The 24071-nt window shown below is 40.6% G+C and overlaps 1 protein-coding gene across 1 annotated transcript; it reads right to left on the bottom strand.

Annotated features, from left to right (window-relative positions):
• Positions 1–5840: 5840 nt before the first annotated feature.
• MICU2 (mitochondrial calcium uptake 2) lies at positions 5841–19755 on the bottom strand. Its single transcript, XM_019612284.2, has 5 exons — positions 19638–19755; positions 10707–10878; positions 10319–10427; positions 9107–9264; positions 5841–8725 (listed from the first exon to the last, which is right to left on the bottom strand). Exons 1-5 carry the CDS (start codon positions 19700–19702, stop codon positions 8621–8623), a joined length of 609 nt encoding a protein of 202 aa, XP_019467829.1. The 5' UTR covers positions 19703–19755; the 3' UTR covers positions 5841–8620.
• Between the last annotated feature and the right edge of the window lie 4316 nt (positions 19756–24071).

The following is a 24071-nucleotide window of genomic DNA, read 5'->3' as shown; positions in this document are numbered from 1 at the left end:
GCAGTGGGCGGGAGATGGGCGGCCCCGCGCCCGCCGCCTCCTCCTCCTTCTTCTGCCTCCGGGTGGCTGAGCCCCGACGGCGCGTGTTGGTGCGGCGTCCTGCCCGGCTCACGGGGCGGTCCCTGCGCGGCAGCCTCCGGCCGCCGTCACAGCACAGCGTGGGACATCCCTCCGGCCGTCCGGGTCGGCTGCGCTGGTCCTGCCCCTTCCCAGCTGCTGCGTACCTGCCGCCTCTCCCGGCAGGGCACTTCGAGAAGCTGAACTCTGCGCAGCTCTGCTCTGCGACATCGGCATTATTCTCACCCTGAATCCAAAGCACAACGCCATCCACTACCGGGAAGGACGTGAACGCCGTCCGAGGGCAGGGCGCTGCCACGGCCTCGGGTCACGGCCCCGTTCCCACCCGCCGTCCACTCACGGCAGTCTGTCGCGGCGCTCCGGCACCACCTGGCGGCGGCCGCGCTGCAGCACGGCACTGCGGGGTTACGCGGGTTCCTCACGGCGTGGGATCGGCCGAGAGCAAAAAATGAGCAAATAAATGCGACCGACCGATGAGGGGCTTGGTGGGGAGCGCAGCGTGGGGCAGCTGTGTGGAGTCGGTATGGTACCTTCGCAATCACAGTAGCAGTGAAGGGGCACAGTTCTGTCAGCCTGTGTGTGGCACAGGTTGAGCCACTGAATATCAAACAGCTGGTATTCATCCTGTAATATATGGGATGAAATTGGGAACTGGACTGTCAAAAATGAATTTTTCTGAACTATGTTGGGTATTAGGTTGGATGTTAGGAAAAATTTCTTATCAGGAGGAGTGGTGAGGCAGTGGTACAGCTGCCCAGGGAGGTGGTGCAGTCACTGCCCCTGGATGTGGAAATGTGGAGATGTGGCACTTAGTGGTGTGGTTAGTGGGGATGGGTTGATGGTTGAGTCCAACCTCCAACCTTAGTGGCCTTTTCCAACCTTAATTCTATGATTCTGTGCTCACAGCATGCCCCTTCCATACCAACCACCTGGCACTGTCTGGCATGCTGACTAGCTGGTGAACACTGTGGAAAGAGTACACAGTGACATTCAGTGGTCCTGTATTTTTTTGGTGATGAAATGCTCACAGCTAAGCTAAAGAAAATGAGAGGAATTCTGAATCCCATATATGATAACTGTGTAACACGCTGTGGGTGGTTATCTGTTGCAGTGTCAGTCATAACCAGCTGGGACACCCAAAAGTAACATGAGGCAAAAGTGACTGCCAAACAAGCAGAAAATACCTCTTAGATATCAAATTCAGGAATCTCCAGTTGTTCACTGTACCAAGCATAGCCACTGGCAATGGAAACATTGACCCAGTGGTTGGCTGCTTACTTAGAATCACAGTGTCATAGAATATCCTGAGTTGGAAGAGACCGATAAGGATCCCTATGAAGAAAGGCTAAGTGAACTGGGTCTGTTTAGCCTTGAGAAAAGACGACTGAGAGTGGACCTGATCCAGGTTTATAAATATCTGAGGTGTGGCGGCCATGGTGGTGAGGCCAGTCTCTTTTCAGTGGTACGTGGAGACAGGGCGAGGGGAAACGGACATAAGCTGCAGCATAGGAAGTTTCGCACGAATGTGCGTAAGAACTTCTTTGTGGTGAGGGTGACGGAGCACTGGAACAGGCTGCCCAGGGAGGTTGTGGAGTCTCCTTCTCTGGAGATATTCAAGTCTCGCCTGGACGCCTACCTGTGCGACCTGGTGTAGGGAACCTGCGTTGGCAGGGGGGTTGGTCTCGATGATCTCTAGAGGTCCCTTCCAACCCCTACAAATCTGTGATTCTGTGATCATCAAGTCCAACCCCTGGCTCCACACAGGATAACCCAAAATCAAACCTTATGTCTGAGAGCAGTATCCAAATGCTCCCCGAGCTCCAGCAGCTCAGGGCCTGTGCCCACTGCCCTTTGGTGCAGAACCTTTTCCTAACTCTTAACCTGATCCTCCCCTGACTCTTGTAAATAATTAGTTTCTTTCTCATGAGCAGTGCTTTAGAGAGGTGCTGTTTTCTGAGGGTCACTGGGATGGTGACCTCCTTATTAAAGGAGGGGTGTGAGCTATGGAATATAAAACTGTCAGCAGTGGGATATACAACCCTCATCACCCTATTGGAAGTCTTGGGTACAGGGCTGTTGGAATTTGAATTACAAGGAAGATGTGTACATACAGTGTGAACATTTTTCTACCCAACCACTTTTGGAAGTGAGTAACTTCACAGCATGTGTGATCTTCATCCTGCACTGAGCCCTGAGTGCCACACCACCATCGGTGGGAATGGGCCAGAATAGGTCTCCAGGGAGGTGCAACTACAACCAGCTTGTGCTGAGCCTGTGGTGCCTGTGGCTGCTGTTACTGCCCTCTAACACTGCTTTCATCCTTCTCCTCGACTTTCGTAATAATATCGTAACTCTTTATAAGAAGTAGTGAATATGAATTACAAAGCCAGTGACAGCTGTATAAGCCTAGGAGAGATGATTTTTGACCAGCTATTGCCAGCAACATTTCTGTCAGTGTTTCCATCCTAAGGGGAACTGAAGTAGAAATGAATCAAAGAAAGATGCTGACAAGTCTGGGAGGCACTGGGAGGGCTGCTTGTCCTAGATGTGTGCTTCCACCCGAGGAATTGCACTGCATAAGGACCACTTGGCTCAGGGAGTAACATCTTCCACTTCTCAGAGCCATCTGGGATGTATCTACTGAGCAGAAAAGAACTCCTTAAATGGATGCTGGGCAGAATGGAAGCAAGCTCTGCTAGAAGTGACTGTGTGTCTGCTTGGCTTTGAAGCACTGCACTACAGCTCATATGAGGTCATCCCATAATTGTCAAGAAGCAAAACCCAGGTGTCTCTGGTCCATTTCACATGCCCCTGTCTGGCTGCCCACCTGCTTTACCTACATGAAGATCTCTGTGAGAGCAGTGAAATGTACCTTTGCAGCCCCTGCTCTGGCAGGGGTCTCCTCCACAGTCTTCCAGAAGTTTGTTGGTCTGTTTACAATAAACAGTTCACACAACTTAGCAGGGAAAAAGTGGAAAAATTTACTGCACTGTAAATTACTGCATCACCTCTTACAACATTTTTTTTTTTTTAATTGAAAAAAATATATAGTTATACATCTGCTGTCCTTTTGGAAAGCTGCCTTACAGCAAAACACAGCAAACTCTCCTTCAGATGTTCTCATTGTTCTCTTTAGCCTTCATCTTCATAATTTCATTTCAATTTTGCTCCAGTGTTTCTTTCCTCTGAGGGCTATGAACAAGCCATGACCTGACAAGAAGCAACCCAGCATCCTCTTAGGTGGAGGTTGATGCAAAATAATAATGTGGCTCATTAGGAATCTTTTCTATTTGTTCTAGGTAATAAACAGACAAATCAATTTCTGTAGGCTTAAATTCTGATATATGCATAAAACCAAAGGAGATGGCTCAAGTACTTGCTCTCTGCATTCCAGTGCAGCTCATGTAATCTTGTATACATTAACTGTGAGTGATTAGTTGTCCTTGTTTGCATTGGGTCAAATCCTAAATTGCAAAGAACTTGTTTTGTTCAAACAACATTTGAAACATTTAATTTCAGCTGTGTTGATTTATTCCTTGCTTTCCTAGCATCCTTGTGTTCGGTCATGTTCATGTCTCCTAAATTATAGTTTGAATTCTCTTTTCTAAAGACCAGCTGCAGAGCATTTTGCTATCCTTCCCATTCAGCAGGGAATACAATCAGCTGTACTGTGACTCAGCTCCCATTGCTTTAGGAACCACCTTGTGTGGTTTATTTAAGAGACACACACTTTTTAGTAATGTTTGCTCCTTCTAATAGTATCAATTTCAAAGTAGATTAAAACACAGTAAGATGCCACATAATTAAAAAACTACTCTGAAAAGAAAAAAAAAGCACACCAAAACACTGTATTGACAAGTCTTTAAAACTGTTCCTGAGAGTTTTCACTCTTCCAAGAAAACAGCACTTCAATTTATAGAAAAAAAGCCCAAATGCAAGTACTCTTATGTAGGATCCATTAAAGCTTATGAACAAAGAAGGCATTGCCAAAGTACAAGTCTGGCGACAGGCTCATCTTCTGTGCTCCCCCTGCAGTTCATGGAGAAGGACCCAAGGGAACGGCCTGGGGCTGCATTAGGGGAAGGTCAGGTTGTAAATCAGGAAAAGGTTCTTCACCAGAGGGTGGTCAGGCCCTGGAACAGGGCCCAATAGTCATGGCACTGACAAGAGGTGTCTGGGCAACGCTCTTCAGACATATGGTCTGATTTGTGGGTGGTCCTGTGTAGAGCCAGAAGCTGGATTTGATGATCTTTATGGGTCCCTTCCAACTCAGGGTATTCTATGTTTCTATGACAAGGACAGACTCTTCAGAGGATGTTTTGGCACTTGCTGGTGTCTGAAATCCCACACATTTCTCTGCTGTGACTACAGAGTCTCCTTTCTCCCCAATTTTCCTGACTGGGAGCATTTGATATGAGGCCAAAGTGAATCTCACATTTTGCCAAATGCAGAGTGTGTTCTCCCAGAGCCTTCAATCTTTAAGTTTGCCAGAGTGTCCCAGAGCCTTCCTCCCTTTAAGTTGCACCAGGGAAAGTTCAGGTTGCATATCATGAAAAATTTCTTCTCGGAAGGAGTAGTGAAGCAGTGGCACAGGCTGCCCAGTCTCTGGAGTCACTGTCCCTGGAGGGATTCAAGAAATGTGGAGATGTGGCACTGAGGGACACAGTTAATGGGCATGGTAGGGACATGCTGATGGTTGGACTGGATGATCCTAGTGTTTTTTTCCAACCTTAATCATTCTATGATTTGATTTCCACATCAGTTGGTGGGGAAAGGCAGGCCACCATCAGCTGGAGCAGGAAACAAAAGAAGAAGCTTCCAATTGGGCATGTGGGTATGAAAAAGCAAGCTTTTTGCTCTCCAAGGAATGAGGTGTACTTTCTGGCACAACACAGGTGGGTGCACAGTTGGGCAGTGTTGGGAAGATGGTGTGCATGAGCCGCAGAGCCGTTCCTGGGGTCCATGAGGAGAGCTCTGCACCACGGCCTTCTGGTTAATGAAGCAAAAACTTTATTAACTGAGCCAACACCAGCCTAATGGGAAATCTGTCTCCACATATGCTGCATAATTTCTACATTATTGAACCAACTAGGAATTGTTTAATCAACAAAGACAGCAGGAAACCTTCAGAAAGTAAATGAGCGAGGAGCTGCAAGCTTGTTTGTGGATTAATTTTGTACATGCTCAAGTCTCTCAGGTTTCCTTTCCACCTCTTGTTGGGCAACATCTTCAATTTCTCTAGGAGGAATTTCTGTGGCTGCCTGGTGCTAACAGTATGTGTCTATGTCCACAGGTTTTGCCTTCATGCTTCCTCTGTGCCCAGTGGCATTAGAGGGGCTGTTGCTTGGTCAGTGTGGATCTCAGTAATAACAACCACATCACTGGGATAAATACTGTCTGTTCAAAAGGAATGAAGGTTTCTTTCTTCACTGGAATAGTTTCCTGACCTGCTGTGACTGTTTAATAGGAAAGGTTGAAGACACAAGACATGTTGGCACTCTTCCATGAGAAGAAGAATTGTACTTGAAACTCCAATGTACATTTATTAATCCATCTTTATGCTTAAGTCAAAGTATGGATGATAGATACGAATTTTGAAATATTTCCTCTAACTCTCTGGATTTGTTCCCATTTCGGCCCTTTATCTGGCAGTTCTCATCTTCTGTATTCTTTTAAAATACATTAAATCAGTTTATGAGACCTTCACAGTATGTAATATATTATTTTTTTAATTCCAAATAACACTCAAAAACAAAGTTGGATTTGTTTTTTAGCATTTAATTTTATTTCATTTTTAGTATATTTCTGTTCAGAGGAAGGATTCCTAGGATTAAAAAAGTTGTAATTGATACACTTAATTGGTACATTGGCAGTAGGCAAGACCTTTAAATAAATTATGTTGAGTAATGCTGACAGACAGCTTGCAAATACCATACAGTTACTAAAAGGAACTTAAAAAAATCAAAACTACAATGGATTCCTCATAAGACAAGGTCAGTCTAAACACTTATGTAAACAGCTCTTTCAGTCTAAGATATTTTATCTGAGAAATGATTTTAAGACTGTTTCACAAATCTTTTTGGTGAAAACAAACAAAAATAAGCTATAGATTAAACACAGAGCCTGATCTTTCAACAGACAAATCTTCCCTGGCATTCGGAGGAATTCCTTCCTGGCTGTACTTTCAGGATAGTTTCTTCTGAAAATGCTGATTGCACTTTAATTCCTATGTAATCATTCCATTTCTTATTTTACTATAGACATGGCGTTTGTTTTAAAATAAGCGTATCTGTTTTCTTTTTCCTCTGAACTGGACACCAGATCTTTAGCTAAGAAATAAGACTTGAAATCCATTTTTAGTAACTTGCTGCCAAAAGCAGATATTGCTGATTGCACAAACCCAGATACGAATGAGCAATGAGGCATTAAACTCCTAGATACACTAAAGCTAGATGAATTGATTTTTCCAACAGAAAACCAAACAGTTTGCAGGATATGTGTCATTGGTAAACAAAACAAAACAAAAAACAACCACAAAAGCAATGTAGAACATCAAAAACCTATTAAGAATTCACAGAATAAATTGTTAAACAATTACCTCCATTCCAAAGTAAAGTCAATTTGCCAAAATATGAACAGCAACAAGTAAAAGGCTGCCTTGTATTATAGCAGAGCTGGAACAACGCCCACTGCAGGGGAACACACACACACTTCTGTGATACCGAAGTGTCTTGCTTGATTTTGTCCTTTAAAAAAAATGTTTAGTGATCTGAAGCCAGCCCTGCTGCCCCACCTCTGCTCCCAACAGCTCTTACTCATAGTTCCCATCACCATAAACAGCTTCCAAAAGCACAGAGTGAAAACAGCTGCCTGATTTCTCATTGCTCACAGAGCAGTGCCATTTCAGCATAAGGGGGAGAGGCAGTGGCATTTACTGCATTTTATTTCATTTTTGAGAGGTTCCTGGCGGAAGCAGAGGGATCCTTGGCAGTCACTGGTACCTGATTTTCTAGACAGGTCCTGGGGCACCCACAGTAACATTCCTGTTCATGTGGACGAGACTGGGTGCATACTTACAGATCACACAAAGAAAAGCATTTTCTCTTTCACACAATTTAAATTAAAGCTCCAAGAGAATGCTGCATAGGGAAGAGTAGCAGGTGGTTGCATGCTGCTGCTTTGCTTGCTTCCCTCTAGAGTGCTGAGACCTGGGAGGACTCTTCCTTAGCACGAGCTTGCCTGATGGCCACTGACATACCAAATATCTTACCTGTAACCCTCCTTAGGTGGGAATCTGGTGAGATTTCTTGGTTGTCTTACCCAGTTTGTTTTTTGAGTCTGTTATAACAAGGCCTTGAAGTCAGGCCTTTACCCCAGCCTGGACAAAACAGACAACGCTGACAGCTCTGTGTGTTAAAGTCTGTCTCCTATATGCAGTGACCAACCAGGAACCAACTGATCTGGAGCTGTGACTACAGGCTCTTGAGTCTGTGAGAAAAAAACTCATGCACCATGCATATGTGTGTATACAGAGAAGCACACTGTGATATGGCTGAAAAACATTCACGTTAATTTTTACCTTCTTTTTGTTTTATTGATTGACATCTTATGTCTAGCTTTGCAATTCGGAGTCATAAACAATTTGTTTACTTTTTGTTGGGTCTATTATTCCTGCCAATGCTTGTTATAACCTTGAGTTCCTGAGATACTGCAGCATTCCCTGTCATAATTGTTACTAACACAAAGTAAATATTTGTTACACATTTATCTTCTGCATTACAATTAAGCAAAATAGTTACAAATCAAGGTGTAATCACTGCTTATGATAGAATAAGGATGAGGATTTTTCCTTCTTGTTTATACTGTTTGTTGAAGAGGTCTGAGAGGCTCGATACACATTCATAGATCAACATGTAACTTTTAAAGCCAGTATCAGCAGCCTTATATTTCCAGTTTAAAGCTATTATCAACAAAGGCAGACAAATCAGACATCTACCCTGGACCTGGTGGAACCATCTGCCAGGAACTAGCAACAAGCAGCTCACAGTAATGGGGGCACAAGCCATGTGAGATTTTGTTTTTGATGCAGGTACCTTGACTTGCATGGACTGTGCAAATGGTTTCCCTTTTCAGACCTCTGTCTTTGCCAGGGAAAGAGAACTGCTGTGTTAGTGGCCGGATGAGATGATGACCACTCTTCCAACAGGAGATGATACTGTTGGGATGTTCCAGCCAGTGGCCACTATTAAATCCTATGCATCCCAGACGTCACAGAGCAGGGTCAGACTCCACAGAAAAATAAATAGCATTACTCCCTAGAACAAGAGTATTTCTGTAGGGAGGTCAAACCTGATAACAATTCTGCAAACCCAACTGATTATACTAGAACGATATAATTTTTCTTTTTTTTTTGCATTAGATATTGGGTTAATTTAGTTCAGCTGTAGTAAAAAAAAGTATTTTTGATTCAGCTGTTATGTAAACAGGACAGACAAAAAAACCCTACATAACATTTACAGCAAACCAGCAATAATGGACACTTTTAAAAAGGACTTTTCCCACTTTGCTTCCACAATTCTTTTGCTCCTTTAATGCTTTCTCTTTTCACGCACTTCCAGTACCCTTGAATGCCTTGCTGTTGTGGTACCTGTTAATAAAATTAGAGTATGTTTAGTATTTACACAAAAAAGACTCTTACTTGCAGTCTGTGTTATAAATCTACTATGTAGAGCGATGCTGCTGCTCCCATAGTTCACATGTATATTAGCAATGATGGCAGCACTCCTCCCACATTCATAAACAGTAAGGAGTCTTCATTTTAAAATATAATTTCTTTCCATTCCCTATCTCTACTTGTGTATTTTAAGATTTAATTTATTATAATAACATTATATATTATTATTATTATTATTATATATTATTATTTAATAATAATATTATTAATATTAATAAGATAGTTGTAAGAATAATCTGTGGTATTTAAAAACAAGTATATTAATGAGAATGATAGATGTCATCAGCTGTTTACCCTCAAACCTCGATGAATTCGCTTCTTCAGGACACCAAGGAACTCGCCGTGGCTGAGGCAGTCATCTCCATCTAGATCAAAAATCTTGAAGATGGTATCCAGAATATTATCTGAGAGCTCCTGTCCTGTTGCCACCTTCACTGCTCTCTTGAACTCAGCTAGTGAAGACAGAATATGACATCATTACATTACTGAACTTGTAAAGGCATTGCAAAGCATATAAATTGCAGCATTCTGTAGAATTTACAATGTCCTGTGGATATCCTAGCTAGAGTATTTTGTGGTGTAAAGAATTTGGAGTTTTGCCTCAAGTAAAATAAGAAAATGTGTGGGATTGTCATAAAACAGAAGATAGCAAGAGGGAAATGGTTGTAGATTATCACCGCAAGCACATTCTGCCACATGAATGGGTTGCATTTTTGAAGGCATCCCAGATGTTTGAGTTTCAAGGAGGAAATGGAAGTTACTACATTAGAGTAGCACTGTAGATTTATTACAGCAAGTTGTCCCACTAAGTGATAAATATAGCAATATTGTGCTTCTGATTTCATAGGCAAATGATGTTTATAACTAATTATATAAATATGCTTAGTTCTGAAGCTTACTAGAAAAAAGAGCATGCCATCTCTCATCTTTGCCTCTTTCAATAATTTCTCTGTAAATACAGTTGACTCTTCTTCATTTCATTTAAATATGATTAAGTAGAAAACCTTCCTGGAAAAGGATATACCACAATTTAAAAAGGTCCTAAAATACATTATATACAGTCCTAATTTTGTCTTAAAAAGAGGTTAACTGTTTCAGCTCTTTATGTTAAGTATAAGTCTAGAGAAGGATCTTATCATGACACACTGTTCATTTTCAAGTGAGCCAACCAATTATTCAACTTAAGGAATGTTAATGTCTCAACAACCTTTCTCAGGAACTTTTGTTACTGTTTGCAGGTAACTCAGGAGATCTGTCTTTCAAGTATCACAAGTATGTAACAACTTCAGAATCACAACAAAAGACACTTGTATTTCCACAAAAATTTTGCTGCATTGTTCCTAAATGTCTGTTATATGTGAAAGACACTCGCCCTCAATTCTTTGGTTTAAAAAATACTTTACTTACTTTTCATAGCCATGATTGTGCAGCACTGCACAAAATTCTGTAAGAAAAGTGCATATTTTCTTTTTAAAAAATACAGATGTGAAGCTGTGGAGCACTCACCTCGTTTAACAGGACGATTGGCTACGGTGAACATCTGCATGGCAATAGAAAAGTCTTCTAGGTTGTTTGTAAACTTGCAGAAAGTCTTAAATTCTTCCAAACTGATATTCTAGAGTATCAAAGAATTACATGATATATACTGGATAGTACTTTCAAATGACAGTAAATCTATTTTGTTAAATCCAATGGACTTAACATTTGGATGTGAATGCTTGTTGTCAGTACTTATATTTCTCAGTCAGTAAATTGTCATTGTTCTTATTTGCATAAAACTCAAGGGCTGCCATAATTGATTTGGAAACTGGTTTTATTTTTAGATACTTGCATTCACATGAAAACCTGTATGCAGAAATAAGGAAGCAAAACAAAGCACACTCCAGGTACCAACCTCTCCTGCTTCAAATCTGTCTTTCACGTTTTGCCAGTAGATTTCATTATTTTCCTCATCAGTGAAATACAGTAGCCATTCTGCAAAGTCCTCCTTTCTCATGACATTCAATCCCTTGGAAAACTGTATGAATTCCATTTCTTGCACTTCTGTTTGCAAATTTTCCATGAACCTGTGAGAACAAATAGTGGATATGCATTAGACACCACCAGCTGGCCGCAGATACCAGCCTGGGAGCTGACTTGTTCCCAGAGCTGCATTTCAGCAGGGACACCAGCAGGGTGTTCCCTAAGCCCACGCTAAGACAGCATGCAGATCGTCTATAGTTTTCACGTGAGGAAGAAATGTTTGAAAAGGTGCAGATAATGAATTAAAATGATCGATGAGGCAGTGTTGTAATGAATGAGTGGAAAAGGACACGGCAGCTAAAGGCCTAACATGTTATTTAGGAAACTTCACATTTATAAAAGAGGAATTTAAGGTTGGAAAGCACCTCCAAAGAAGAGGCCCCAACTATTACAAAGGTGAAAGAAAAGAGGAACCTTGAAATCATCGCTACATGAAAGGACAACTAAAAGCCTCAAAGACTGCAAAGCTCAGACAGCAAAGAGAAGCTTGGCAAATTGGTTCTTTAATACTGAGAGAATGGGTTCGCTGGGACTACAGATGGCATGCAGACGATTTGGAAGAGCACAGAAAATGATGTCGCAGGTATTTCAGGAGAGAGCTGTCTGAAAAAGGATGCTGTGAACATCAGCAGTTTTAGAAGACACTCATTCTTTCGGAAGAAAAACTAAAGCAGTACGAGAATCAAGTACTAATGTGTGGGTACAGAATCACAGAACAGTTTGAGTTGGAAGCGACCCTTAGAGGCCATCTGATACAACCCCCCGTCATGAACAGGGACACTTGCAGCTCCATCAGAGGTGCTCAGAGCCCCGTCCAGCCTGACCCAGGGTTGGGGCATTCACCACCTCTCTGGGCAACCCGTGCCAGGGCCTCACCACCCTTCACTCCACTATCCTTCAGAAGCTGGAACCACAAGCAGAGCAGTAGCTTTGAATTTTGGCCCACGTAACCATTTCTCATTTTCTGGGGGGGGAGCTGGATATGAATTTCAAGATAGAGAAAAACAATGGTGTATGAGCTATTTAGAGATGGGCTGTGTATAATTTTTTTCCCTGTGAATATAAAGGTTAAAAACACAACCAGGCTTGCCAGAATCTTTTCATTACATCAAAAGAACCCTGCTTAATTGAGTTGCAAAATTTACTGACAGGAGGGAATGAAATACTTCTATATTGGGACAAAGCAATTAGTTGGAGAAGACAGCTAAGGGTCCAGGCAGCAAAGAGCAGCAGAGACTCATTTGCTCATCAGTGTTTGCATGGCCTCACTGGATTTGAATTATTTTCCCTGAAATTAAAGCATTTTAGCCTGCACAGCTATCTTTAGTTCTTTAATGAGATCACTCTGACAATTAGTAGCTTGAAGCTCTGTGAAGTCTATAAGGGGTTAGCTGAAAGCTGCTGCTGCAGCATAAGCTCTCTCTTGTATTTTCTTCTCTAATAATTAGAGCCGCACATGCAAATAAAGAGCCAACAAATGCTTCACTGCTCAGGACACACAGGTGACCGAAAGCCTGACACTGAGAGGAAATTTAAGATTCAGGCTGGAGTTCTATTACTGTAATACTGAGTACGTCTATGCTATGTTCCCACATTTTATATGAGCATTTCTGTGGCCCAGTGAAGGTAGCTTCAAGGCGCCTGCACGGCAGAGGTGCCCCCCCAGGGACAGCATTACAACAGGCAGAAGGTTTTCTTGGCTGGGGTACTCAGAACACCATTGCCTTAACAGCCTTCCAAAAGCTGGCTGCACTGTTTTGAAGGCTGTGATTCTCTGCCTGTGCTGAGCAGTTGGGCGTAACACGCCTTGCAGACCAAAGCCATGCAGGCAAACTGACAGAGCTTTGCTGCGTTTTGGGAGTGCCCAGCAGAAGTGAGAGTGGAGTATCTGGGATGTGTGGCTCATGCATGGCTGGAAGACAGCACAGGTCATGCAGAGCAGTAACCACATCTTCGATTGCAGTTGATGGAACACCTGGTCTGGGGGAGGAGAAGCTGCTGAAAATGAGGTTGCTTTCAGAAATATGGATGTAGGGAAACAAGATAGCCACGGATGTAGGGAAACAAGATAGGGTGTAATTTGGTGTTTTATTTTCTTGGCTTTTACTCTGTGGAATAAAATACGTCTTGTGATAGGTGTAAGGTCTGTCTTTGATAGGATAAGTTCTTCATTTTGGAGAGCCACCTCTCTGTCATTAGCTGGTCAGTAGCCAGGTGATGACAAACGACGTGTTCCTCCCTCATTTCTAAATATTGCATTTGCAGGTTCCACTGAAGCACAAAAGTCTCAGTGACCCACCCAGGGCTGTACCCAGACAGGGCAGGACTGGGTGACCAAGCATTTCTATATGCCAAGGAAGGAGCCAGTGGTCTGCGTAGCCACATACATCAGCCAGCTGAATGGTGCAAGGAAACCAAAGAGGAAAAGGAAGCATTTGGTCTAGCATTTCTGACATACGCTTGATTCTGCACCTGCTTCTGTCTGATAGGGAATGAGGCACTGAACCTTTCCATGGTTTCTGCTGCCTCTTCTCAAGCCTGGAATCTTGTCCTCTCCAGTTGCTTCCAGGCAATGTCACTGCACATCGATGGTTGCACATCAGCCACACATCTTACTCAGAGTGGGGAGGAGAGCAGGAATTACTTCTTTACGTATGAAAAAAATTAACGGATCCTGCATTTCAACACGTAGGCTTGCTCCTGGCAAGCTAGAGTGGGAAGATTTCCTGTCATACCAAATTCAGCAGCTGAAATATGTAATGTAAAATTTATATCTGATAGACTCCCATATTACAAAAATTTAAAATACCATGAATCATCACATCAGCATTCTAGGTCACTGTTATTCCCAGATGTGAGAGTTAAAAATCCTAATGAGTTTTTTAAAAAGAAAGTTAATAAAAGTTATTAAAAATAGCTTTCTGGTTAGGAAGTAAAACCTGATACTTATATGCCGTAACACCACTAGGGATACTTCATTTTCTATCTTCTGGATCACAGTGTGACAATTTTCAGTTAGAAATTCCTTCACAATTTCTTCATATATTAGGAAAAACAAGCATACTAATGGAATTCCTGCTCTCTTAAAGTCAATGGCTGTGGACTTTAAAGAAAGACAAAATTGAGCTATGGGAATGGGAATCGCATATTAGATGTGCTCTACAATTCAAGAATAACTGCACTGGAAATGCTCTTGCATTGCAGCTTAAGGATAAAAGCAACTCCTGAGTTTCCAAATAACAAAAAGAAAAGATCAATCATAAATTTGTAAGATGGAAAAAAGGCTGGGAGCAGACAGTACTTTCTTTATGACAGCCTGTTTTATCCTTACTCCAAAACACCCATGTTGAAGGCCAATGGCCAACTTTGTTATCATGTTACAACAGCATCCAGAAGCCTTATCAGAAGTTAGCCCACATTTTGTAACATGCTTTACAAACCTACAGAAAGAGGGAGTCTGTTAGGATTTTTTGGCAACTCAGCTTTAATAGAAGTGAAAATGTAATAAAAGTGGGGAACCTCAGGAATGCAGCTATTCTCTCTCCAACCTGAGATGTTGCAATGAAGTGCTAGCTTCCTTATGGCACATGAAGTAGAATGAAAAACACAAAATGAAAGGTTAGGGAATGGTTTCCTTCCTATACTTTTTGATCTGAATTCAAAGACTGTACAGAGCTTCAGTACTCTAATACAAAACCAACCAGTGCTTGTGGTATATAGGTTTGTAGGAAGGAAACTTGACAGCTAAGACAGAGGTGAATATATTACTCCAGCATTTCTACTCTGCTTTGGCTCCTCTTCAGACACTGCAGTCCTGCTGGAGACTCGATAATCATCTCTGCAGCAAATGACTGCTACCAAGAATTGCAAGGCTGCCTTTTGGCAAATATGACTTTCCAGAAGAGAATATGGAAAACCTAATAAGGACGTGAACCACTAACCTTCACAAGATTATTTACATACATGCTTACAAACTCAGCTTAGCAAGTGCTAAAGCAGTTAATCAATCTCAGCGTTGTCAGAATTACAGGCAAAACTCTCTTTGATTTAGTGTCCTCATTGTTTCCAAAGCAAACATAATCAAACTAATCACGTTCATCTATAAGCACTTTGTGGAAACTAATCAAGCTATTTGTCTCATAAGTATACAGGAAAGGAAGAAATGGGGATTCTTCTCAGCCTCACTACTAAATATTTGGGAAATGCTCAGATTCACTTACGATAGGAATATAGAACCAGAAGCCAGATTTTGTTCTCATCCCTTTTCTTTTCTCAGTCTGACCCTGCTTGTATGTAATCTCTAAGTGAATTTGGGGTCTATAGACAGATAGAAGTGTAGGTATAGGGACACATAAAAAGGCAATCATAATTGCACTTCCAAATCTCTAGATGAAAATCACTGGAAATGTGCAAAAACATCACTAGTTGATGATACTACTTGAGATCCTGCCTGTGTGCCTTGGCACGAACACAGAAAGAGCACCAAACAAATTTCAGTCCTATCAGTGTGGTTCAGTCTATATATTTTGGTTTCTTAAATGAATGCTTTCAAATGAAATGTACCAAGGAGTTTGAAAATACCAAAAGAAAGAGAAACAGGACAAGGAAATGAAAGGCAGTGTTTTGTGCACGGTTGTACAACTGGAGCTAGAGAAGAAAAAAATGAATAAAGAGGTGCAAACTTCAATTTATTGATGAGAAGTTTGAAGGGAACAAATCAGGACAGAAAATTAACAGGATTTATTTTTTCTTATATGATTAAATTATGATCATTGTTTAACCATACTGGAAAGTAATTTTTCATTTCTCCTCCCAGAATCAATTAGAAGCATTTTTAATATTTTTTCCATAGTCTCTCACTTATTCCTTTTTTTTTTCACCCTTGAAGATTGTGAGAGATTTAAGCTTGCTTGGGGACAGATTACAGGAAAAAAGTCATAGCAGTCATAAACTGTCTAGGGAGTGAATTACTGTCTCCTCTTTTATTTGGGATTAGACATACTTAAACAAGATCAGCAAGGGACTTTCAGAAAACACAACCCAGAACAAAACACCACAGTGGCTGTCAAGAAGAAATATGTGCTAAACCCAGAAAACTAAATAGCTTTCTACTCATAATAAGAAAAAAAAACAACAAAAAACCAAAACAAAAAAAACCAACACATACTACATAGCTGAATTTAAAGCACAAGTGAAAAAGCTTTGGAAGAAAAATACAAAAATTAGTTTCTCAAAAATTCTCAAAAATTCCAGGGAAACTGCCACGCATGAGAATAAAAAAAAAAAGCCTGGAATTCCAGTGGATTTCTGGCTTTATGTTTGAAGTGTGACAATCTCTAAGATGAGGCCAGGTATTAGAAGATGATGTTGGTGTAAAAACAGAGCGCTGGTCATCTGAGACAGAAATTTGTTCACATTTCTGAGAAGAAAGTCTTACCTGGTTACAGCTTCTTGTATTTAATTTACCTTTCTTTGTTATATCTATCTATATATATACACACATACAATGAGCTTGCAGTGTGTTGTTTTATATCTTCTTAAACTGACACAGGACAATAAACATTCCAATTGCACCTGGCTTTGAGGCACCACTTCTACTAGTGATTTACATAAGGACTCTACAAAATAAATTTGATTAATGTTTCCTACCTTTTGCCAGTGAAAAAAACTGTTTTGAAGACGTGAATGGTGATGTTAAGGACAATACAACTGGCAAGAAATCGTGCAGCAGTCTGGGGCTGCACAGGTGTTCCTTGAGTCATGCCTTAAGAGCTCTGAGACCACCTTGTTACTACATGAATGGCACAAGAGGATGTGCTTCCTTGATAGCCTCCTCAACTTGTATGTGCTTCCAGCAGAAGCTGCAGAAGTGGAAATCCCACTACTACTGTTCAATGGAGGATGGAAAGGAGCAGCTTTGGTTGCTGTTTTGACTATGTTCTGTACAATAGTGAGAAAGAGCTTAACTGGTGTCATAGAGTATATATGGAATTGCTTCTATATGGATTCTTACTATTTTTTGGATTACTTCTTTTCTCCTACTTTCACAACAGAACAAGAATAAGCTGAGAAATTATCTGATATTGTTTCATGGTCTCATTTTTGTCCAGTAAAAAGCAGTCTGAGGGTCTCCTTGCATGTATTCCCTACCTATGATTTCCAAAGAACCATGCACCAGCTGGAGGGAGATGGAGAACAGAATGATTAACCACGTTCCCTCTCTATAATCCATATGCCTCCTGTGTTTGGGGCTGTAGGAAGGGAGGCACAAGAACTGGCTTACTTCAGCTTCACACTGACTGAAAAGACATAGACAGTTTCCATTTTCTTTGTGTCATCTGAATGCAAAGAAGGAGAACAAGGCAAATGAAGTGCCCTGATACTGTGTCTGTCTGACATTTTTTAAATGTTTGGACTGCAAACTAAAAGGGTCGGACATCATTGGTGCAGATACAGATGGCTGCACACTTCCAAAAAGATTTTTAAGTCAGCCAAACTGCAAAGTAGAAGCATGAGGAAAATATATGTAAGTAATGAGGTGAGAACACCAGTCTCAGATTTCTGAATTCCCATACAAGTAAAGTGAAATTTCACAAAGAAGGCATTCCTTTTTTTTTTTTTTAAGTTTCAAGCCTGTGTGGCGGCTCTGTAATGCAGTAATATCTGTGTATTTAACTAATGTGACAAGTTTTAGTGTGTCCTAATCAAATCTAATCACTTCTACGTTCCGCTAGGTACTACACTGATCAATGGAAAAGCTTTCTAGGCATCAACTTGGAAAATGATAAAAGCATCTACTACCATTATTTTCTTCTTTTGACAATGATCTATGTCTGTACAGCTCATCAGTCATCTCTTGTAAAAACAGCGTGGCACTTTGATCAAACAGCCAACAATAGCTTCCCGCGTAAGGTAAAATGTTTATGAGAGGCCATCAGATAGAAATCACATTCTCTCTGAACAATAGGAACCTAGAAATGGTGTGCTTGATTTACTTGCAAATAAAATCATGTGAAAAGTGATATCTTCACACAGGTTAAAAAGACACTGATTCTTTTATTCACCTTTCTGTGTGTTAAACAAACTTCACTGTCATGTTGCAACTGAGATGGAGTGTCTACACAGTGATAAAGAGGCACATTCCAACTCTACGAAAAATAACTGCCACTGTTGAAAAATTACCTGCATTAAACCTTACACTTATCCCACAGATTTTAAGAGCAAGATGTGGGAGTTTGATTTTGATTACAGGCTTCTATCTGTGTGGTAGGCAAAGGTCTTTAACCCATACGTTCTGATCGTACTAGGTACATAGTTTTATCAATGTCATACCTCATTGGGTCAGCGTGGGATTTTATCTAAAAGCCAAGGCATTTCAGTTTACATTGTATATGCAAACACAACCTTTTACTGGTGCTCTCTGCCTTTTGTTTCATTGAGAGAATCTATGCTATTTATACAGAAGGGAGCTGCAGGCATCTTAAACTTATTTCACTCAGATTCCTATTGAGTGGAGGTCTTCAAAAGAGAAAGGCTGTTTATTTGAAGACTGGTATGTACTTGAGCCAGTAGAGTGGAACGTTCTTTAGAGCTAAGAAAATTGTCTTCCTTTTTCACTCTGGCTTTCCTCAAACCTTTACTGACTGAAACAACATCCATTTTTTAAGAGGGCTGGCACAGATTCCTGCTTCTGAACAAAAAATCAAGTAAACAATTATCACAATTTGTTTCCACAGTCTGTGAATGTCCAATTATTTTTGTAGAAGAAGTAATACTAATATAGACAAACTTCTCTTGACGTTGTGTTCAAAATGCAAATCAAGAATCATAGAGATGTACAGGCATTTAACTTCCATTTATTTCAAAGTGTGTATTTGGATTCCAGCCCAATATTCACGTAACAAGATGTGTCCTGACTTCATACTAAAAGTAGAAATTGATCTCCCAAGTAACAGAGAGTTAACCAGTTAAATGTTGATGCTGTGTCACTGATGGTCATCATTACTGATTTAAAGAAACACTGGAAGAAAGAACCCTTCACTGAAAACACAAACACCTGATACCAGTTGGATTTTCAAGTTGAAAATCAACCACATCAGAGCATTTTTCTGACACGTGTAACGTGTGAACTGAATGACTCCAGGCTTAGAACTTTATTTGAGCTTCTGATTTTTCAGGCTTACAGTGAAACAGACTTGTGAGCAATGCTTTTCCAGCAGTAGTGGCTACTTGGTCCAGCACTGCAGCTTCAGTCTCATCCTGTTTACCATCTGGCTCAATTTTAAGTACCAGCACAAGTGCCATAAAGTATCTGCACTGCCCTAGTGCAATAGTTCAAAGGGTGAAAAAAGGCACCACTGAAGTTTCAACAGAAATTGGAATTTGAAGCAAACAGAAATGTGTCCTGTATCCTAACATGACAGTTGTAATTGGGAACATCTCAATTCAGTAAAGTTTAATTGATTAGCACTGTTCTAAAAAAATACTCATGAATCATACTGTCTTACAGTATGCTGTGTCTTGGCAGCACGCAGCTGCCAAGAATGGTAATCTCAACCCTCATGACCTCCAGCCCTTTTGCTGCTTTTGAGTTCATCACGGTAGGATGCAGAAAATTGAGCACAATTTCTCCTGCAGACAGTAGTCCAAGGAGCTACACCAGAACTTCAATCATGTAAAACCAGAAATAGTCTTCTACCTGGTTATCCATTTAACTTTCTGAACCAACTCAGCATTGGGTCAGGCTAATACCAGTGTTAATGCAGAGTAGAGGTGTTACAAACAGGACTGGCTGAAAAAATACCTGAAAAACTCAGAATAGCGAAGTTTTTCCTTTCCTTCTTTTCCAAAGAAATGCACCAGCAGCATGGTATTAACATCACAGCTTTCCAATTCTGCTTCCTATAAAACAAACAAAAAAAATCCCTGATGATTATTGCTATCTACTCACTGCAAATCTGGAAGTATTCATGTGAAGTACAATTTCACAAGAGATGCTTGTAATTAAATTACTGTTCCCAGAGCTATCACACAAGAATCTCCAAGCTGAATATTTCTTCCACATCAACTGGTAACTGTGTATGTACATCTTGCTCCTAAATATTCTGTATGAATGTTGAGTACAATTTACAACCACCCCTGTTGCACTTTATTATTAGAATGGAAAATGTTGCTAGTTAAATTGTTGTAAGGCTTTACGTTTAGGTGAACAGAGGCTTTACATAAATGTAACATCTCTGTAAAAGAAAGTTCTTAGTCAGGCATTTCTAGTTTGTTACAGTCATTTAAAAACATTTATGAGACTTTACAAAGTGGAACTAGAAAAACAAAAACATTCACAGTGTTCTATTATAGTTTGGTCTCAGAAGGCTTCTTGCCAATCTTCAGTGCTATTCAATGTTCTGTTTTTAAAAATCTGATAAAGAGATTTCTGCAGAAAAATGATGCACGTTATTTCAACTCAACAGCATCTTTAACAAGCCTAAACCCACACATAATGCTGGGTTTCTGTCCTTTTCTTCTTTCAGCACCAGTGTACTGGCACTTCTTTGAACGCAACAAAACACTGGGAAACATGAAGAGAGATTTTTTTTTAAGTCCAGAGGGATTTCAACAAACTATTCTTATGACATCTAAATAGCCTCTGTGTCTTTTATCTGGTTGAAGAGGTAAGATGAAAGACAAGAGTCTATTCATAAGATTTAATACTAATGGTTATTTAGCTTTCAGCATCATCAATAACAAGTCCCATTAGTCCACTGTGTTTCATGCTTACTGCATATGCCACGCAGTTATGTTACAGTTAAAATGTAACATTCCTCATTTCTACTGCAAACCACAGTGCACTAAATGTCAGTGATGCAAGTCATGAATGAGTGAATCTAGAAAAAAAAGTTTTCAAGACACAAGCAAACTGTACTTATTTAACTTTATCATTTAACTGCAGGCAAAGAATATTTAAATACCCACGAGGTCCATCCTTCTAAAGTTTAAACACTTCAGATTGCTGTGAAGACTGATGCATAAACATTCGTATGGGCTTTTTTGAAAGTCAAAAGTCAAATGCTTGTGTATGCTTGTTTGAAAGTCAACCCCTGACTATTAACGTTGGAATGCAAAGTTTTCTAAGAAGAAACAGAAAAGAATCAATGCATTTCCCACTGCAGTGAGATTCTAATCTGCTTTTTGTTTGCTTGTTCAAAGAGCACTTGAAAAATACAAGGAATAAATTTCTGATGTAATTTTTAAAACTAAGCTCGTGATTATGGAATTTAATACTTCCAATTTAACAACTCTGTATTAAAACCACTGTTGTACTGAAAGCGATCTGAAAAACAAAGTTTAAAACAACCTCTTAGAAACTAAATCTGCAACAGAAAAATAATTGTCTTCTATTCAGGGTCCTCTAGCTACAAGCCAGATGAAGACATACAAACAATACCCATCTCATCTTATCTAATATGACAAAGCCTATCCCTGGATTTATAACAAATATGGACCTACTCATTGGCTACCCTCTTTATCAGCTGAAATTCCAAAGTGGAATTGGCAGATGTCCAAACATTGCGTTAGTGAGAGTTAAATGTATTTTAAAACTACAAAGCAGCACATTTCTTTAAAAGAGAATATGCAATAGGAGACCAGAGAAACTACAGCTTAAGGGTAAAATTACAAAAAAAAAAAAAAAAAAGCTTTTACTAAAGTTAATGCTTGAAAGTACATGTTAGTACATAATTCATTTTTTTTCCACAGAATCATTAGGAGCTTTTGCTGCTGAACTGCATAAATTAGTACCAACATGACAACTGTTTGTTAGATGATAATGAGAGCTCTATTAATATTTCCAACACCTCACCCTCCCGAGCTCAGGTAGAACAACTTAGGTTTGGAATGTCTTTTGGCAATGAGAATGAAATGGTAACCTAACCTTGTAGCTGTAAAAAGGATCAGAGTGGTAGCTTTCAGAGCCACTATCTAAACTGTCTGTACTCAGGTGTGTGTGGTGGCTTCAGCGTTTGCAGGTTGCACTTCAGCACCTTTCTGGGTTCATGCCTTAGAGAAAGATGAGTCACAGAAAGAAGAATGGATGTTGATGTTCTCACCTTGATGTATGCATGTTGATGGGACATGGACATGTGTCTCATTTGGGGAGCTCAGACATTCTCTGTCTCCATTGCCTCAAACAGAGGATCCCAAAGACCAATCTCTGATGTTGCTCAAGTCTATATGAACTAAGGAACACGTGTGTACACACTGGAAACATTAAACTCATGTTCCTGGAGTAATTTTAACACCTTATAAACCTTCAAAAATGTCATCAACTGATTATTCAAGTAATCATTTTAAAATGAAATCAGATAACACAATCAGATATTTCCTTTTTATGTTACAGAGACTGTTAACATAGAAGCTTGATGCTGCCAACACTGAACCACAGTCACAGACCTACATAATCTTGTAGCTTCCCACTGAGCTTTTCACATTTAGGACCTGACATTGCAGCAAGTAGCAACAAGTGGCACTGGAAAAACTTATCACGTGGCAAGACAAGATTTTCAGAATAATGTACCTAACTGATTTTCAAACTCATCTGAAATGTTAATAGACTTGCTGTCTCTGGATTCCTACCACTTTTCATTGTAGAATTTGCTTGAGGCATGAAAACATTCATCACGATTAAAATCTGTAGTATGTTCCTAATCTTACTTACATCCCGGGAGATGGTATTTGCTGTGTAATATCTTGTTTTCATAGAAAATGTAAAAATAATATACATTTTGGATTTAAAAAAAATAATTATTTTTTATTTTTTGTTAAGATAAAAGGTGAGAGAATGGTTGAAGAAGTGGTAAAGAAATGAGAGTCAAGGAGAACAATATACTAATTTCTATCTGCTAGTGAAGATCAAAATCTTCCTAAAACTAAGACCAAAACCTTGCAATTTGTTTTTTCTCAGTCCATTCCTCTGAACTATTACTTGCTTTCCAGTTGCTAAGTTAGTAACTTCCTCAGGCCATGATTCTCTCCCTGAAAGCCATCTAGCCTTCAATCTAAGCAGCTTTGCCTCAAACATGGCTCAAGAGTACGGTGGTTTCTGTCACTCAGAGAGCTCCAAGATGTTGGAATATATCCTGCAACTCAGCTTCAGGAAGCAGTTTTTAAAGACACAGCCATTATGATATGAATCCTACCAGGTACAGCCAGCCAGAACAACTAAAAGCAGGCAAATGAGTGAGACTAGGAGATCCAGGTCTCCAAAAGCAGCCTTTTTTTGGCAAAGCCCAGGCAGCCTGAAGAGGGCTCCAGAATGAATACGTCATTTTAGGATGAGTCAGCTTTAATCACGTAAATCCATACTGCAGTTTTGAAAAGGTTGCTTTCTCAGATTCTCACTAGGCAAGATTCAAGAATACACCAGGTCTGGTACAGGCAGGTGAAGCTGTGCACTTCATTTTTTCTACAGAAGATATAACAGACATTAACTTATAAGAAAACTTACATTCAGCACTTGGGAGTGAACACTCCTATTATCTGTGGTTGGGCTGTTTGTTAATGACAGCTGATGCCATGGAGTGGCTATGCCATAGCATGAATGCCTTAGCAAGGAGGAAAACCTAACTTCATGAATGTCTTCAGCTTGCAGCACCTCACCCCAAAGCCTGCTGCTGTTCCCTAGGAGGTACTGAATAAAAATGGTTGCCAGCCAAATAGGATTATGCTAATCTGGAAGCCGATCTTGCGGGAGATGCTTGATGACAGAAATCAGAGCGGGTTCTGACTCGCTTTGCCGCCAGCAAAGGGGACCCAGTCGCTGTATGGGGCCTGCCTGGTGTGCTGGGGAAGCAGCCTCTGTGTGGCTGGGCTCAGCCCTCACAGAGGTACAGGCCCTGCCTCCCTGCCACATCATACTTTAGAAATATTAATTTCCATAAAAAGCAGAGAATTTGTCACAAGGAACCCCCTCAGGAGGTATTAAGCTCTGTGAAGCTCATTCTTCTGATTAACATTAATGTGGCCTCTGAGGCAAAGCATGCATCTCCAGCCCACCATCCCACTGCCTCTCTGACAGGCAGCGTGTGTATGCCGACTGGACCTGCATACATGCAGCTCAAGGATCATGGAGTCCAACCCCAGCTCTGCACAGCACCACCCAAATCCAATCCCAGTGTCTGAGAGTGCTGTCCAAACGCTCCCTGAGCTCCGGCACTGGGGCCGTGCCCACAGCCCTGGGCAGGCT

The sequence above is a fragment of the Meleagris gallopavo genome, chromosome 1 (genome assembly GCF_000146605.3).
Source record: "Meleagris gallopavo isolate NT-WF06-2002-E0010 breed Aviagen turkey brand Nicholas breeding stock chromosome 1, Turkey_5.1, whole genome shotgun sequence".
In the NCBI taxonomy this organism is placed as follows: Eukaryota; Metazoa; Chordata; class Aves; order Galliformes; family Phasianidae; genus Meleagris; species Meleagris gallopavo.
Note: the sequence above shows the minus strand (reverse complement) of the source record. Positions and strands in the feature narration are given on the sequence as shown.

What these genes read in the sequence shown, in the direction of transcription:
- MICU2 (XM_019612284.2), bottom strand. Translation starts at nt 19,702, where the DNA reads ATGCTGCTGGTGCATTTCTTTGGAAAAGAAGGAAAGGAAAAACTTCGC. An exon ending in CGCTATTCTGAGTTTTTCAG is followed by an intron (nt 10,879 to 19,637) that starts GTATTTTTTCAG and finishes TTGTTCTCACAG; the next exon opens with GTTCATGGAAAATTTGCAAA. An exon ending in CAATCGTCCTGTTAAACGAG is followed by an intron (nt 9,265 to 10,318) that starts GTGAGTGCTCCA and finishes TGTCTTCACTAG; the next exon opens with CTGAGTTCAAGAGAGCAGTG.